The sequence below is a fragment of the Arachis ipaensis genome, chromosome B3, assembly GCF_059453495.1.
Source record: "Arachis ipaensis isolate K30076 ecotype BB chromosome B3, ASM5945349v1, whole genome shotgun sequence".
NCBI classification, from domain to species: domain Eukaryota; kingdom Viridiplantae; phylum Streptophyta; class Magnoliopsida; order Fabales; family Fabaceae; genus Arachis; species Arachis ipaensis.
In genome coordinates this window covers 38,836,418-38,855,591 of record NC_142438.1, presented here as the reverse complement: position 1 = coordinate 38,855,591, position 19,174 = coordinate 38,836,418, and the positions used below count along the sequence as shown (strand labels likewise).

At 37.9% G+C, this 19,174-nt stretch overlaps 1 protein-coding gene across 1 annotated transcript; it reads right to left on the bottom strand.

The window, feature by feature from the left end:
* Positions 1–5,696: 5,696 nt before the first annotated feature.
* Positions 5,697–7,616, bottom strand: LOC107632968 (porphobilinogen deaminase, chloroplastic-like). Its single transcript, XM_088506991.1, has 7 exons — positions 7,605–7,616; positions 7,310–7,516; positions 6,930–7,107; positions 6,795–6,847; positions 6,346–6,447; positions 6,118–6,213; positions 5,697–5,828 (listed from the first exon to the last, which is right to left on the bottom strand). The coding sequence occupies exons 1-7, from the start codon at positions 7,614–7,616 to the stop codon at positions 5,697–5,699; spliced, it is 780 nt and encodes a 259-aa protein (XP_088363117.1).
* Between the last annotated feature and the right edge of the window lie 11,558 nt (positions 7,617–19,174).

Below are 19,174 nucleotides of genomic sequence, written 5' to 3'. Positions count from 1 at the left end.
ATCAGGCTGAACATCTTTAAAGATGTCTTCCAACTCTGATTCGAGACTCTCAGCCATGTTGATCTCTTCTACCAAAGAGTCGATAAGATCAACTTTCATGCAGTCTTTTGGTGTGTCTGGATGCTGCATGGCTTTGACAGCATTCAACTTAAACTCATCATCATTGACTCTCAGGGTTATTTCCCCCTGTTGGACATCAATGAGGGTTCGTCCAGTTGCTAGAAAGGGTCTTCCTAGAATGAGAGTAGCACTCTTGTGCTCCTCCATTTCCAGCACTACAAAGTCAGTAGGGAAGGCGAATGGCCCAACTCTGATAATCATGTCTTCAATCACGCCTGATGGGTATTTAATGGAGCCATCAGCAAGTTGGAGACATATCCGGGTTGGTTTAACTTCTTCAGTTAAGCCAAGCTTTCTGATAGTGGATGCATGTATTAGGTTGATGCTTGCCCCAAGATCGCACAAAGCTGTCTTGGTGCAATTACCTTCTAATATGCATGGTATCAGAAAACTCCCAGGGTCTTTAAGCTTTTCAGGAAAGCTTTTTAGAATGATTGCACTGCATTCTTCAGTGAGGAGAAATCTTTCTGTTTCTCTCCAATCCTTTTTATGACTCAAGATCTCTTTCATGAACTTGGCATAAGAAGGTATTTGCTCAAGTGCCTCTGCAAATGGAATCTTTATTTCAAGAGTCCTGAGATAATCTGCAAAGCGAGCAAATTGCTTATCCTGCTCCTCTTTCCGGAGTTTTTGAGGATAAGGTATCTTGGCTTTATATTCCTCAACCTTAGTTGTTGTAGGTTTGTTGCCTACAGAAGTGGTTGAAGAAGCCTTTTTAGAGGGATTGTCATCAGCACTTGTGTGTGTCTGATCCCTCACTGGCAATTGAGTGCTAGAGTTAGAAGCTGGAGTGACGCGAGACGCCAACTCCTTGTCTGTTCCTGGCATCTGAACACCAGAACTGTGCCCATTTTGGGCGTTCAGCGCCAGATCCTTGCTTGTTTCTGGCGTTGAACGCCAGTCCTTGCTTGTTATTGGCGTTGAACGCCAGTCTTAGGCATAGTCTGGGCGTTCAGCACCAGCCTTCCACCAGATTGTTGGCGTTTTAATGGCAGAATTACTTTTCCCTGGGCTCTTACTGTCCTCAGGTGAATTTTGGGTGGTTTGCTCATTCCTTAGCTCTTTGCTGCCTTGAGGTGGGGTATTTAATGTTTTCCCACTTCTTAATTGAACTGCTTGGCATTCTTCTGTTATTTGTCTTGACAGCTGCTGCTTTGTTTGCTTCAATTGTTCTTCCATATTTATATTAGCCATCCTTGTCTCTTGTAGTTTATCCTTGAATTCGGTTAACTGCTTTGTTAGAAAGTCCAATTGCTGATTGAATTCAGCAGCTTGTTTTACAGGACTGAGTTCAGCAGTTACTGTTTTAACCTCTTCTTTCATGGAAGGGTCACTGCTTAGGTACAGATGCTGATTCCTGGCAACTATATCAATGAGCTCTTGAGCCTCTTCAATTGTCTTTCTCATGTGGATAGATCCACCAGCTGAGTAATCTAGAGACATCTGAGCTCCTTCTGCAAGCCCATAATAGAAGATGTCTAACTGAACCCACTCTGAAAATATTTCAGAGGGGCATTTTCGTAGCATCTCTCTGTATCTCTCCCAGGCATCATAAAGAGATTCATTATCTCCTTGTTTAAAGCCTTGGATGTCCAGCCTTAGCTGTGTCATCCGTTTTGGGGGAAATTATTGATTCAGGAATTTTTCTGTCAGCTGTTTCCATGTTCTTATACTGGCCTTAGGTTGGTTATTTAACCACCTCTTAGCTTGATCTTTTACAGCAAATGCAAACAGTAATAGTCTGTAGACATCCTGATCTATTTCCTTATCATGTATTGTGTCAGCAATTTGTAAAAATTGTGCCAGAAACTCTGTAGGTTCTTCCTGTGGAAGACTGGAATACTGGCAATTTTGCTGCACCATGATAATGAGCTGAGGATTCAACTCGAAGCTACTGACTCCAATGGAGGGTATGCAGATGCTACTCCCATATGAAGCAGTAGAGGGGTTAGCATATGACCCCAGAGTCCTCCTGGATTGTTCATTTCCACTTAGATCCATGATGGAGAAAGGGAGATGATGTAAAATAAAAAAAATTATTTTTATTTATTTATTTATTTATTTATTTCAAAAATGAAATAAATTAAAATAAAATAAATAAAAATGGTTGAAAATTTTTGAAAAAATGAGGAGAGAGAAAGTGGTTAGGATGTTTTGAAAAGGATATGATGATTTTTGAAAAAGGTTTTAAATTTTGAAATAAAAATCTGAATTTTAAAGGCAAATTTCGAAAATTTGCTTTAAAATAGAGAGAACATATATTTTTGAATTTAAAGAGGAGAGAGAAAAACAATAAGATAGCACAAGATTTAAAATTTTTAGATCTAATGCTCCTTGTTTTTGAAAATTTTGGAGGGAAAACACCAAGGAACACCAAACTTAAAAATTTTAAGATCAAGACACAAGGAAAACTCAAGAACACTTTGAAGACTCACAAGAACACAAAAACATGAAGAAAGAACACCAAACTTAAAATTTTTAGAAAACCAAACCAAAATTTTCGAAAACCAAAGGGAAATCAACAAGAAAACACCAAACTTAAAGTTTGGCACAAAATTTAATAGAGAAATTATTATTTATGAAAAAGAAGATTTTGAAAAGAGTATAAAAGATTCTAACCCAATTACCAAGAACACAGACTAACACTCTAGCCAAATGAGTTATGAATGTAACACTTGTTTTGAAGAAGTATTTTTTTAACCAAGAACAATAATAAGAGACTCTAAACCAAAAAGAAAAATTTTCCTAATCTAAGAAACAAAATAAACCGTCAGTTGTTCAAACACGAACAATCCCCGGCAACGGCGCCAAAAACTTGGTGCACGAAAATTACTTCACAATGTAATTTCGCACAACTAACCAGCAAGTGCACTGGGTCGTCCAAGTAATACCTTACGTGAGTAAGGGTCGATCCCACGGAGATTGTTGGCTTGAAGCAATCTATGGTTATCTTATACCTCTTAGTCAGGAAGACAATAAAATAATTCACTTATCAAATATGATTGCAAGGAGAAAAGAGGCAGAACACAAATTATACTTGTATGCAATAATGGAGAATATGTTGGAGTTTTGGAGATGCTTTGTCTTCTGAAATTCTGCTTTCCTCTGTTTTCTGATTCACACACGCACGTCCTCCTATGGCAAGCTGTGTATAGGTGGATCACCGTTGTCAATGGCTACCATCCATCCTTCCGGTGAAAAGGGTCCAAATGCACTGTCACCGCACGGCTAATCATCTGCAGGTTCTCAATCGTACCGGAATAGGAATTACTATCCTTTTGCGGCTGTCACTACGCCCAGCACTCGTGAGTTTGAAGTTCGTCACAGCCATTCAATCCCAGGATCCTACTCGGAATACCACAGACAAGGTTTAGACTTTTCGGATTCTCATGAATGCTGCCATCAATCTAGCTTATACCATGAAGATTCTGATTAAGGAATCTAAGAGATATTCATTCAATCGGATGTAGAACGGAGGTGATTGTCAGACACACGTTCATGGAGTGAGGAAGGTGATGAGTGTCACTGATCATCACCTTCTCCATAGTTAGGCGCGAATGGATATCTTAGATAGGAACACGCATGTTTGAATGGAAAACAGAATTACTTGCATTAATTCATCAGGACACAGCAGAGCTCCTCACCCCCAACAATGGAGTTTAGAGACTCATGCCGTCAAAGAGTACAAAATTCAGATCTAAAATGTCATGAGATACAAAATAAATCTCTAAAAGTTGTTTAAATACTAAACTGGTAACCTAGGTTTACAGAAAATGAGTAGACTATGACAGATAGTGCAGAAATCCACTTTTGGGGCCCACTTGGGGTGTGCTAGGGCTGAGATTAAAGCTTCTCACGTGCCTGAGCTGTTTTGGGCGTTCAACGCCAGGTTGTAACCTGTTTCTGGCGTTGAACTCCACTTTGTAACTTGTTTCTGGCGCTGGACGCCAGACAGCAGCATGAAACTGGCGTTCAATGCCAGTTTACATCATCTATCCTTGAGAAAAGTATGGACTATTATATATTGCTGGAAAGCCCTGGATGTCTACTTTCCAACGCAATTGGAAGCGCGCCATTTGGACTCCTGTAGCTCCAGAAATTCCATTTTGAGTGCAAAGAGGTCAGAATCTAACAGCATCAGCAGTCCTTTTTCAGCCTGAATCAGATTTTTGCTCAGCTCCCTCAATATCAGCCAGAAAATACCTGAAATCACAGAAAAACACACAAACTCATAGTAAAGTCCAGAAATATGAATTTTGCCTAGAAACTAATGAGAATAAACTAAAAACTAACTAAAATATACTAAAATCTATGTGAAATTAACCCCAAAAAGCGTATAAAATATCCGCTCATCAATTATTCACTTTTAGTAGCCATTACTATTGCAGCCAAAACTCATTTTACCGACAATTTATATGGCCACTAAAAATAATTCTAAAATTGTAGTTCACTTTTAGTTGCCATTACTATTGCCGCTAAAATCTTATGATTTTTTTTAATTACACTCACTCTTTTAGAAATAACCACCTATTAATTTTCTAAAATTTCAAATTTTACCATTAATTATTATTATTATACTACATAATATAAATATACTAAAATTAATTACTATAAAATAAAATATTTCATTAAATTCAATATAATTAAATATTTATACACAAAGTTCTCTTGAAATGTAATAAAGCATAATACAAATTTAAACAACACAAATACTACAAATCTATGTTACATCAATGATTAGCACATAGTTAATGATCAAAAGGAAACAAATAGAGTCTACCTCATATGCAATCCAATAATACAGCAGAGAGAATGAAGCAAAGTTCCCAATTGCTCAATTATATGAGACCATTTATGTATAGATTGCTCTGCTACAATTCGGCTCTTCAGCTTTTAACTAGCTCTCTTTGCCTAATCAATTGAAAACTAGCTTTAATAGAAAGATTATAAAAAGGATAATAAAAATCATTGACTTTCTTTTACTCTTAGTTTCTACTTCAATTCTGTCTAAGCAAAGAATCAGTAAGGTATTCAACTAGGAACATCTAAATAACTAGTATTCAACCAGGCACCATGATAACACAAAAGCACCAAAAGGAAACAATTAAAACTCACAGGTGGTAGGAGCTGCTCATTTAATCACCTCCATTGGTGACTGGATATGGTACAAGTCTTATGCCTTTGCACCCATGTCAGATTAACAATAACGTCTTGCATTGAGGTGCATTTTCATTCCATGAACACATTTTTAATAAGGATCGTTAGCCTCAAACTACCTGCGCTTGTACCTGAAAAAGAATTTGAATGAGATATTGAAAGCAAGTATAAATCAGGATACAGAAAAACTACCCACGTTAGAATGAAGTTAATACTTTATGACTCAACCAAGATGAAACTAATCAGATGTAAGATATGGGATTGATTTGAGTAAATACCTTGACTTGCTCTTGAACGAACTCTTGGATTTCTTTCCTACTCCAGCACCTCTTCTTTTTGGATTTTTGTCCTTCATGTCAGCTTGGAATAGCTCCTGCATCTCTTGTGTCCTTGAAGGCTACTTATGTGAAGGATGAGCATTATTCTTTTTGTTCTTCTTCACGATCTTGCCTGAATCCATTGCCTTCTTGATAGTTCACTGCTTTTGCTCGTCGATAAACGACATCAACAAGCAAAAGTCCACCCTTTTCTTTCTTATTTTCCCCCTTAACCTGTAGTTCATGTATTAAAGTTCAATAGAGGTTAAGGAATATGGATTAAACCTTAAATGCAAACAGGAAGTGGATCCTTCTGGTTTGTCATCATCTCCTTCATCTTCCAACATCTCTCTAGCCGCTTACAATTTTCTACGCTTCTTTCTTGGCAAATTTTTCTGCATTGGTTAAAAATTCATCATGCAATTACTGAATGTGAATAATGCATGGAAACAAGTTTGAATATATATCCTAATAGGTATAATAATTAAAAAGCTGCATGCAAAATAGGGGGTCACCTCCTTACCTCTCGCTCCCGCTTCCTCTTTTCCTTCATTTTGAGGTCTTCGGCTTCCTGAGCACTAATTACCTTTCCAAAACTCTTGTCGTTATTAATAGATGCCTGATAAGAAATAATTTAATAGAAGAGAAAGAGCCAACCCTATCAAAATGCATTATAATGACCTCACAAAAAAGGGGTAACTAATTGCTTGTAATTTGAGGAATATCACAACAATGAAACAAGAAATTTTACCTTTGCTGCTTTTCCAGCAACCTTCTTTTCTGTCTCTGTTACAAACCAGGTTCTTTTAGGGCAGGAAAAGATCTCTTCCTTATTAGCAATCATGTTTTCAGCCTGCCCATTTCATAAGAGCATGATTATATTTGAATGGAAATTCTTAGGAATGAGAAAATGCAGAGTGAATGGAAGGTTCAAAGTCACATAATACAATACTACTATTAGGAAGTACTATTTCTTAAACAATAATGTGAAGTGAACACACAGAATTGTAATCCAAGGCATCCTAGAATTCCAAGCAAATAAAACAACGAATCACTGATCTATACCTTTGTGGCCTCCATTTCAGCTTTTCTTAGGGCTCTTTCTTCCCTGGACCCCAAAATAAGAAAAATTGAGAATTTGAGATGTAAAAATACAGTACAGTAGTTATTAATACAGTACAGTAGTTAAAATAAGAGAACCATCTCAATTATATCTTCAACAGCATATGGACCAACCCTCGATGTCTCTAGAACTGCACAAAGGGAAATCAAGTCAATTATAGGTTGCGGAAAGATTTTAAATAGTAGGCAAACGTATAAGGAGGATCAAATTACCGTGAGTTCCATCTGGTGAAGCAACTAGTCCTCGGAACAAGCAATTACCATCCTCATTTCTGCAAGCATAACCGACAATAGGAGTGCGGCAAGACCCATCCAAAGTCGTGAGGAAGGCCCTTTCACAGACAACTGCCAATCTTGTTTCTTCATGATTCAATGAAGCAATGTATTCTGCCTGTACAACCAAAATGACGTGCGAATATTGAGCAATAAAATGAGTAAAGAACTAACTATTCTGATGTTCAATACATGCCAGCCTCTTTTTTTATGTCCTGAGCAGGAATTATTTAACAAAATCATAGAGAAACCATAGAAGATGCAACATGACATGATTGGTATGTTGAAAACAAAAAGGTTAAACGGTAGTCAAGTCTCACCATTTTATCATCATTACTTCTACTGGCTATTCCAATTGCACCTTGAACAACTGCCGGAAGCATGTCATCAATTGATAGGGTTGAAGTCACATTTTTTGTCATGTTTAAGTGCTTGAGTTCAGCTAATGCCAATAGTGTAGCTTGGTCAACCCCCTCATTGAGTTTTCTCAACCCTGTTTGAACATTGCCGCGAAAATTTTCCTGAACCTGAGGTAACCAAAACAATAGTTTTATAAGAAGACTGAAGTTTTAAGAAAACAAGCAATGCCACTCCACAATCTTAGAATAACACTACCAAGAATGGCATTCTTTATTACTCTGCAGTCACAAGCATCAAGCCATGCCTGTAAGAACCCAATTTTTTTCACGCAAAACCGTTTTTATAAAAATAATAATTTTAGTGTCCGGAATTGATTCAAAATTTAGAAGTTTTAATTTGAAGATATAAAGGTGAAATTTGGTTTCAATAGATTTTTCTGAGTCAGAAAATGTATTTTTTGAGAAAAATCGGGAATCGGCAAACGAACCGGTCGAACCGGTTTAAGTCTGTCCGATACTGTATTTTTGGAAAAATAAGATTTTAGAAAATTGGTTTATTGTTTTGAAAGGACAAAAATAATTTTAGAATTGAAAACCTGGCACTAATCTTAAAGGTTTTGGCCCAAAGTGGGCCAAACAGGCTAAAAACGCTAACGGGTTGGACCGGGCTCAAGGTCCAACATATATATGTGTGTTTAATGAGTTTCAAACTCATTTTAAAGGGAAGAGAGAGAGAGAACTCGGATAGGTGATGGTGGGGGGTGAAACCCCATAGTTACTATTCACTCTCCTCTTCCGGGAGCCATAACTTTTGATCTGGAGCTCCGATTGACGAGCGGTTTGTGGCCACGCGAAGCCCTTGTTGAGCTCTATGTTTCTATCAAGAAAACCTAGTAAGAACTCGAAGCTCACTCCCCAGTTTTCTGCCCTAAGTTTTTGCGCGATTTTGGTTATGGATTTTGAGTAGATTTTGTGATTTTGCTTGTTTAGGTGATCTCTAGTAGTGGGCAAATGTTTGATTTTACCCCTAATATCGTTGGATAAAGTAAAGTTTTACTAAATTCTTGTGTTTAGTTGTTTTGTGTATATTAGGTTTTGATGTTGGTATATATATGTGATGTTAGATTGAGTTTTTGGTGTTTGGTGCGTTTGGGGAATTGGCCAAGGTATAGTTTCGGTTTTCTTTATGTAATATGTAATGTTTCTGAAACTTAGGCTAGTGGACCATAAGATAGGATTGAATGATGTTGGTGTATGATTAATTGTTTATGAAATTATGTTGTATGATGAAGAGTACTATAGGGAATGTTGGAATGTATAATATATGTTTATGATGCTTATTGAAGGATATTGATGAGTATGATATGTGATGATATATTATGATGATGAGTTGTGGAAATGTTATTGATGAATGAGGAGAATTAGGATGGTTAGATGATGATTATTAATGAGTTGTGTTGGTGGGTGTTGAGATTTGAAGATGGATATTAATGATGATTTTTATTGTTGGTTATTATGATTGATGAGGATTGTTGAGTATTATTGGTGTTGATGAGTTTTATGATGCGTTTGGTTAATGATAGATATTGTTTGATAATGACTATTGGAATTTATGAGGATTTTTTTTGTAGTTGAGGTTGTTGTTGATTGATGATGATTATGAGTGTGGATTTATGATTAAATGGGAATTACGGATTGGTAGTGAGATATGGTATAATGGTTGAGTAATTTAGGTGTGAAGTTGAGGAGAATGATATGAAATGGTAAGATGTTGTATGTGGTAGTGGTTTATGATGATTGAATAGGTTTGGTTTTGGTTTTGATTTGAGAGTTGGTTGAATTGGAGGTTTTGAGGCTTTTGGTAAAAGTTGATTTTTAGCAAACTTTGATTGATCATAACTTATGCCTCAGTTTTCAAAATTAATTAAAAGTTGTTTAGAATTAAATTTTATTGAAAACTCTTCGAGTCGATATAAAGTTTGTAAAATTTGGAATTTTGTAGAGGAAGTTATGATCATTCAAAAATTGGTGTCAAAATCAGAAATTCTGCAAAGTTGCAGAATTTTGTGATTTCAAGTATGTGCGCACGCACAGCCTTGTGCGCATGCACACACCAAGGAAGTTTTACAACCTGTGCGTACGCACAGCCCTGTGCGCACGCACACGTTGTGAAGGTCAGTCTGTCGGGGGCGCTAGCACAGCTTGTGCGAGTGAACAGACTTGTGAATTTTCGTACCTGTGCGTACGCACACCCCTGTGCGTGCGCACACTTTGAAAATCTGCTTGGGTGTGCGCACGCACACCCCTGTTCGTACGCACACGCCCTGTTTCTCAAACTTAAACTTTGTTTTCAACTATTTCATCTTCCCAACAAGCTTGTAAGCTTCTGTGACACCATTTTAAGACTTCTGGGCTTATTTTGGGTATCAGAATAAGGGAAAGATACTAGGAGGTTTAATTTGGGTTTTACGTTAGAAAGTTAGTAAACAGAGGTGTAGGTTTCTGGTGTACTGAGGATGGGTATGGTAGATGAGAAAGGAGGATGGTATTGGAATTGAGGAACTGATGAACTATGGAGTTCGGAATAGAACTTATGAATTGATGATTGTGGTTGATGGAATGAGTATGAGTGGAAGTGTGCTATGAGCGGTGACCTATGTGATTACGATATGTATTGTTATCCATCGTAGGGGTTGTGGCGGTCACCTGCCTATGTTCGGATGTGAGAGTTGAAGTTGGGCTTCTTACTCATATTTCTCACAACCCGAGGAAGGTGGTAGGGCACTCATCCCTCGGAACTATTCCTCCTGAAAATGCGACTTCTCTCTGCAAGGTGGTAGGGCACTAACCCACGGAATCATGCGGCAACCAGAGGAAGGTGGTAGGGCACGCTCCCTCGAAATATTTTCCTCTGAAAGGAGAAGGTGGTAGGGCACTCATCCCTCGGAATTTTTCCTCCTTATGCACAATAGAGAGACTAATCCGGGAGTTGTCAACCGGATTTTCTATCGGGTTTGGCAATAACTGACATGTGATATCACAACCAATAGGGCAGACATTCATCATGTGCATCTCCTATATGCTTGCTTACTTTGTTTACTTGAGTTTGCCTAATTTTATAACATGCCCACCTACTTCTTGAACTACTTGTTGTATATAAATATTATCTGTGTTTTACTTGTTTGCATTAATTGTGATTGTGTGGTGATGAGGAGGTTAGGTAGGTGGTGGCAATGGGATCGCACGGAGGTTAGGTTGGTGAAGGCTGTGGGATACAGCGGTGTGACTAGTATTAGTTAGAATTCTCCTAAGTTTAGATAACCCGATTTATGGTTTAAGTTCTTTATATATTTATTTATTTTGTTCTAAGCTTGAATATCTGTATGTGATGTGAAGTTCTAGGATTGCCTTTGGCATCCCGGAGCCTTACATCTTACATCATTGGGCACTGTTACCATACTGAGAACCTCCAGTTCTCATTCCATACTTTGTTGTTATTTTCAGATGCAGGTCGTAATCTACTTCGGTGAGATTGCGGAGATGGTGACAAAGCGGAGTATGGTTCGTTCCTTGTTTAATTCTGTTTTACTTTCGTCATAGTATTCTCTCACCTTTTGTATATGTATCTTTATGGCCTTAGAGGCTTATTTGAGAGATAGGTTGTATAAGCTGTTTTAATTCTAAAACTCTGTATCTTTCTATTTGTAACTAGTCGGCTTAAACTCCGCAAGATGAGGCTAGTTCCCTATGATTATTATATTCTTATATCTATATATGTTCTATTCTTTTGCATCGGTACCTTGTATCTTATGCGTTAGCTTCGTGGTAACATTTTGCGCTTTTGTAATTCTGTCTTTGAGCTTAATCCTTCATCAGGCTTCTATAATATATTATTCCCTTCTATATATAAATATGTATAAGCCTTAGGACTATTGTAACCTCTGATTAACCTTTACTTTACGGCTAAAGGTAAGGCTTAGGGTAATTAGGGTGTTACATTTAGTGGTATCAGAGCGGTTCGTCCTCGTGAGCCTGAGGGATGGACCGACTGTGCTTCGTTGAACACTCTGGGTCATTTTTCTTTCATGCTATTTAGGTTATCTCCTTGATATTGCATAGCATGCTTATTTGTAAGTGCCTTTTTGGGATAATTGAGGCACTAGACTTTCGATATTGAGACTGATCACCTTGATATCGACTGTTTGGTGTGGAAAGAAAACCCGAATGGCAACTCACGGATGAGGTCGATCATGTTAACGGAGAGGTAGTGAGGATGGATAACCTAGCCTATGCGTGACGAGCTCAGCATGTTCCGGAAAAGTCTTTTCGTGGGGTTGCGGCATATCAGTTGATGGGTGAGGCTCAATACTGGTGGCAAGAGAAGTGCCAACTGTTTCTTTTGCGGTTTTTACTTATGATTTTCAGTTTCTAACTGGTATGGTCTTGAACCATGTTGAAAAGGGTTTTGAAGGTTAACATGATTTTCAAATTTGGTTTGAAACTTTTGGTTTAAATGTTTTGCTTTTGAAACTAAGTCGAAACTCTCGGTCTGAATAATATGGTTTACAGAAAAAGTGAGTTTTAGGATTTTCTTGAATTGTGATTTTGGTTTATGATTTATCTTATCAAAAAGGGATTCAACTTGAAATTATGATTTAGATGGAAGGTGAAATCCATGGTTTTGCTAAATTGTGAATTTGGTTTCAAGCTTAACTTAACAAAAAAGTTTCAAGTTGCAAGGTTTTGATTTAAGAATAAATGATTTTAAGTCTTTTGAAAAAGGTTTGACATTGAACTTGTTTTGAAGGTTTTGGAAAAATGTTACAAAAATCAGTATTTATTTCAAGCAAAATTTTCGATTCTTGAGGACGATAATCAGAGTGACGCAACGGAAGGCGAGAGGAAACATCCACACGGTAGGGCGCTTTGATAAGGATATGTCGCGTGACTTAGATTTTCGAGGACGAAAATCTTTTTAAGGAGGGGAGGATGTAAGAATCTGAGTTTTTTCACACAAAACTGTTTTTATAAAAATAATAATTTTAGTGCCCGAAATAAATTCAAAATTTAGAAGTTTTAATTTGAAGATATAAAGGTGAAATTTGGTTTCAATGGATTTTTCTGAGTCAGAAAATGTATATTCTGAGAAAAATTGCGAACCGGCAAACAAACCGATCAAACCGGTTTAAGTCTGTCCGGTATTGTGTTTTTAGAAAAATAAGATTTTAGAAAATTGGTTTATTGTTTTGAAAGGACAAAAATAATTTTAGAATTGAAAACCTGACACTAATCTTAAAGGTTTTGGCCTAAAGTGGGCCAAACGGGCTAAAAATGCTAACGGGTTGGACCGGACCCAAACCGGGCCCAAGGTCCAACATATATATATATAATTTTGAAGGGAAGAGAGAGAGAGAGAGAACTCAGATAGGTGATAGTGGGGGTGAAACCCCATTGTTACTATTCACTCTCCTCTTCCGGGAGCCATAACTTTTGATCCGAAGCTCCGATTGACGAGACGTTTGCGACCACACGAAGCTCTCGTCGAGCTCTACGTTTCTATCCAAGAAATCCTGGTAAGAACTCGAAGCTCACTCCCTTGTTTTCTTCCCTAAGTTTTTGCGCGATTTTGGTTATGGGTTTTGAGTAGATTTTGTGATTTTGCTTGTTTAGGTATTCTCTAGTAGCGAGTAAATATTGGATTTTACCCCTAATATTGTTGGATAAGGTAAAGTTTCACTAAACCCTTGTGTTTATTTGTTTTGTGTATATTAGATTTTGATGTTGGTATATATATGTGATGTTAGATTGAGTTTTGGTATTTGTTGGAGTTGGTTGAGGCTTTGGATCAAGCTTGGTGGCTTCGTTTGGTGTTTGGTGCGTTTGGGAAATTGGCCAAGGTATGGTTTCGGTTTCCTTTATGTAATATATAATGTTTCTGGAAACTTAGGCTAGTGGACCATAAGATAGGATTGAATGATGTTGGTGTATGATTAATTGTTTATGAAATTATGTTGTATGATGAAGAGTACTATAGGGAATATTGGAATGTATAATATATGTTTATGATGCTTGTTGAAGGATATTGATGAGTATGATATGTGATGATATATTATGATGATGTGTTGTGTTAATGTTATTGATGAATGAGGAGAATTAGGATGGTTAGATGATGATTATTGATGAGTTGTGTTGGTGGGTGTTGAGATTTGAAGATGGATATTAACGATAATTTTTATTGTTGGTTATTATGGTTGATGAGGATTGTTTTGTATTATTAGTGTTGATGAGTTTTATGATGGATTTGGTTAATGATAGATGTTGTTTGATAATGACTATTGGAATTTATGAGGATTTGTTTTGGTAGTTGAGGTTGTTGTTGATTGATGATGATTATGAGTGTGGATTTATGATTAAATGAAAATTATGGATTGGTAGTGAGATATGGTATAATGGTTGAGTAATTTAGGTGTGAAATTGAGGAGAATGATATGAAATGGTAAGATATTGTATGTGGTAGTGGTTTATGATGATTGAACAGGTTTGGTTTTGATTTTGATTTGAGAGTTGGTTGAATTGGAGGTTTTGAGGCTTTTGGTAAAAGTTGATTTTCGGCGAACTTTGATTGATCATAACTTATGCCTCAGTTTTCAAAATTAATTAAAAGTTGTTAGAATTAAATTTTCTTGAAAACTCTTCGAGTTGATATAAAGTTTGTAAAATTTTGAATTTTGTAGAGGAAGTTATGATCATTCAAAGATTGGTGTCAAAATCAAAAATTCTGCAAAGTTGCAAAATTTTGTGAGTTCTGGTATGTGCACACGCACACACCAAGGAAGTTTTACAACATGTGCGTACGCACAACACTGTGCACACGCACATGTTGGGAAGGTCAGTCTGTTGGGGGCGCTAGCACAGCTTGTGCGAGTGAACAGACTTGTGAATTTTCGTACCTGTGCGTACGCACACCCCTATGCGTACGCACACTTTAAAAATCTGCCTGGGCGTGCGCACGCACACCCCTGTGCGTACGCACACGCTCTGTTTCTCAAACTTAAACTTTGTTTTCAACTATTTCATCTTCCCAACAAGCTTGTAAGCTTTTGTGACACCATTTTAAGACTTTTGGGCTTATTTTTGGGTATCAGAATAAGGGAAAGATACTAGGAGGCTTAATTTGGGTTTTACGTTAGAAAGTTAGTAAACCGAGGTGTAGGTTTCTGGTGTACTGAGGATGGGTATGGTAGATGAGAAAGGAGGATGGTATTGGAATTGAGGAACTGATGAACTAAGGAGTTTGAAATGGAACTTATGAATTGATGATTGTGGTTGATGGAATGAGTATGAGTGGAAGTGTGCTATGAGCGGTGACCTATGTGATTACGATATGCATTGTTATCCGTCGTAGCGGCTATGGCGGTCTCCTGCCTACGTTCGGATGTGAGAGTTGAAGCTGGGCTTCTCACTCATATTTCTCGCAACCAGAGGAATGTGGTAGGGCACTCATCCCTCGGAACTATTCCTCCTGAAAATGCGACTTTTCTCTAATTGCAAGGTGGTAGGGCACTAAACCATGGAATCATGCGGCAACCAGAGGAAGGTGGTAGGGCACTCATCCCTCGGAATTTTTCCTCCTTATACGCAATAGAGAGACTAACCCGTGAGTTATCGACCGGATTTTCTGTCGGGTTTGGCAATAACCGACATGTGATATCACACCCAATAGGGTAGACATTCATCATGTGCATCTCCTATATGCTTGCTTGCTTTGTTTACTTGAGTTTGCCTAATTTTATAACATGCCTACCTGCTTCTTGAACTACTTGTTGTATATAAATATTATCTGTGTTTTACTTGTTTGAATTAATTGTGATTGTCTGGTGCTGAGGAGGTTAGGTAGGCGGTGACAATGGGATCTGGTGCACGAAATTGTGATCTCAGGCAACGGCGCCAAAAACTTGGTACGCACGTCTTAATAATTCGTTTTTCATTGACAACTTCGATACAACTAACCAGCAAGTGCACTGGGTCGTCCAAGTAATAAAACCTTACGTGAGTAATGGTCGATCCCACGGAGATTGTTGGTATGAAGCAAGCTATGGTCATCTTGTAAATCTCAGTTAAGTTGACTCATATGGGCTACAATGATTTTTGAATAGATAAACATAAATAAAACATAAAGTAAAGATAGAGATACTTATGTAAATCATTGGTGAGAATTTCAGATAAGTGTATAGAGATGCTTTTCGTTCCTCTGAACTTCTGCTTTCCTGCTATCTTCATCTAATCAGTCTTACTCCTTTCCATGGCAAGCTTTCTGTTGGGCATCACCATTGTCAATGGCTACTTCCCGTCCTCTCAGTGAAAATGGTCCAAGATGCTCTGTCACAGCACGGCTATTCATCTGTCTGTTCTCGATGATACTGGAATAGGATCCATTGATCCTTTTGCATCTGTCACTACGCCCAGCACTCGCGAGTTTTAAGCTCGTCACAGCCATCCCTTCCCAGATCCTACTCGGAATACCACAGACAAGGTTTAGACTTTCCGGATCTCAGGAATGGCCATCCATGGGTTCTAACTTATACCACGAAGACACTAATAACTCGGACTCGGTCCTCTATATTAGATATCCAAGAGATATCCATTCAATCTAAGGTAGAACGGAAGTGGTTGTCAGGCACGCGCTCATAAGTTGAGAATGATGATGACTGTCACGATCATCACATCCATCATATTGAAGTGCAAATGAATATCTTAGAAGCGGAATAAGTTGAATTGAATAGAAAAACAGTAGTACTTTGCATTAATCTTTGAGGAACAGCAGAGCTCCACACCTTAATCTATGGTGTGTAGAAACTCTACCGTTGAAAAATACATAAGTGAAAGGTTCAGGCATGGCCGAATGGCCAGCCCCCATGATCTAAGAACCAGACGTCCCAAGATGTCTAATACAATAGTAAAAAGTCCTATTTATAATAAACTAGTTACTAGGGTTTACAAAAGTAAGTAATTGATGCATAAATCCACTTCTGGGGCCCACTTGGTGTGTGCTTGGGCTGAGCTTGAATGTTACACGTGCAGAGGCTCTTTCTGGAGTTGAACGCTAGGTTGTAACGTATTTCTGGCATTCAACTCTGGTTCGTGACGTGTTTCTGGCGTTTAACTCCAGACAGCAGCGTAGAACTGGCGTTCAGTGCCCTTTTACATTGTCTAAACTCGGCCAAAGTATAGACTATTATATATTGCTGGAAAGCCCTGGATGTCTACTTTCCAACACAATTAAAAGCACGCCATTTTGAGTTTTGTAGCTCCAGAAAATCCACTTTGAGTGCTGGAAGGTCAGAATCCAACAGTATCAGCAGTCCTTCTTCAACCTCTGAATCTGATTTTTGCTCAAGTCCCTCAATTTCAGCCAGAAAATACCTGAAATCATAGAAAAACACAAAAACTCATAGTAAAGTCCAGAAATGTGAATTTAGCATAAAAACTAATAAAAACATCCCTAAAAGTAACTAGATTCTACTAAAAACAATGCCAAAATGCGTATAAATTATCCGCTCATCACAACACCAAACTTAAATTGTTGCTTGTCCCCAATCAACTGAAAATCAAATAGGATAAAAAGAAGAGAATATACTATAAATTCCAAACTATCAATGAAACATAGCTCCAATAAGATGAGCGGGACTTGTAGCTTTTTGCCTCTTGAATAGTTTTGGCATCTCACTTTATTCATTGAAGTTCAGAATGATTGGCATCTTTAGGAACTCAGAGTTTAGATAGTGTTATTGATTCTCCTATTTTAGAATGTTGATTCTTGAACACAGCTACTTTATGAGTCTTGGCCGTGGCCCTAAGCACTTTGTTTTCCAGTATTACCACCGGATACATAAATGCCACAGACATATAACTGGGTGAACCTTTTCAGATTGTGACTCAGCTTTGCTAAAGTCCCCAATTAGAGGTGTCCAGGGTTCTTAAGCACACTCTTCTTTTGCTTTGGACCTTGACTTTAACCGCTCAATCTCAAGTTTTCACTTGACACCTTCACGCCACAAGCACATGGTTAGGGACAGCTTGGTTTAGCCGCTTAGGCCAGGATTTTATTCCTTTAGGCCCTCCTATCCACTGATGCTCAAAGCCTTGGGATCCTTTTTATTTACCCTTGCCTTTTGGTTTTAAGGGTTATTGGCTTTTTGCTCTTGCCTTTTGGTTTTAAGAGCTTTGGCTTTTTCTGCTTGCTTTTTCTCTCTTTTTTTTTCTATTTTTTTCGCTATTTTTTTTTTTTGCAAGTTTTGTTCTTTGTTGCTTTTTCTTGCTTCAAGAATCATTTTTATGATTTTTCAGATTATCAAATAACATGTCTCCTTATCATCATTCTTTCAAGAGCCAACATATTTAACATTCTTAAACAACAACTTCAAAAGACATATGCACTGTTCAAGCATTTATTCAGAAAACAAGAAGCATTGTCACCACATCAATATAATTAAACTAAGTTCAAGGATAAATTCGAAACTCATGTACTTCTTGTTCTTTTGAATTAAAACAGTTTTCATTTAAGAGAGGTGATGGATTCATAGGACATTCATAACTTTAAGACAAAGTTACTAAATACTAATGATCATGTAATAAGACACAAACATGGATAAGCACTTAACATAAAGAAAACAAAAAACAGAGAATGTAAGAACAAGGAATGAGTCCACCTTAGTGATGGTGGCGTTTCTTTCTTGAGGAACCAATGATGTCCTTGAGCTCTTCTATGTCTCTTCCTTGTCTTTGTTGCTCCTCCCTCATTGCTCTTTGATCTTCTCTAATTTCATGAAGGATGATAGAGTGCTCTTGATGTTCCATCCTTAATTGTCCCATGTTGGAACTTAATTCTCCTAGGGAGGTGTTGATTTGCTCCCAAAAATTCTGTGGAGAAAAGTGCATCCCTTGAGGTATCTCAGGGGTTTCTTGATGATGAGCTTCTTCATGTGCCTGTTGAGATCCATGAATGTGCTCTCTTATTTGCTCCATCCTTTTCTTAGTGATGGGCTTGTGAGATGAATCTTTCCATCTCCCATGGCTCAGAGGTGGAAGCAATTGTCTTCCCTTTCCTCTTTCTTGAGGTTTCTCTGGCCTTAGGTGCCATTAATGGTTATGGAAAAACAAAAAAGCTATGCTTTTACCACACCAAACTTAGAATGTTGCTCGCCCTCGAGCAAAAAAAGCCAAAAGCTTATAGGTGGGTGTATGGATGTGAGTGGTAAATGGAAAATAGAAGGGATGACCATGAATGGAGAGAGAGAGGGTGAGGTAGGTGGGGATCCTGTGAGGTCCACAGATCCTGAGGTGTCAAGGATTTGCATCCCTGCACCAATTAGGCATGTAAAATGCCTTTGCATGAAATTCTAGCGTTTAAACGCCGAATTGATACTTGTTCTGGGCGTTCAACACCCAGATGCAGCATATTTCTGGCGTTGAACGCCAGCCAGATGCTTGTTTCTGGCGTTCAGCGCCAGCTCTTCTTCACTGCGCATTTCTGGCGTCTGGACGCCAAGATGCTGCTTGTTTCTGGCGTTTAACGCCAGAAACATGCTCTGTTCTGGCGTTGAACGCCAGACAGATGCTCCTTACTGGCGTTTAAACGCCAGTAAGATCCTTCTCCAGGGTGTAATTTTTCTCCTGCTGTTTTTGATTCCGTTTTCAATTTTTTGATTTATTTTGTGACTCCACATGATCATGAACCTAATAAAACATGAAATAACAACAAGAATGAAAATAAATTAGATAAATAAAAATTGGGTTGCCTCCCAACAAGTGCTTCTTTAATGTCAA

Coding starts and splice junctions, on each gene's coding strand:
- LOC107632968 (XM_088506991.1), bottom strand. Junction 7,108..7,309: donor GAAGTAATGATGATAAAATG/GTGAGACTTGAC, acceptor TTGGTTGTACAG/GCAGAATACATTGCTTCATT. Junction 5,829..6,117: donor AGAGGAAGCGGGAGCGAGAG/GTAAGGAGGTGA, acceptor CATGAACTACAG/GTTAAGGGGGAAAATAAGAA.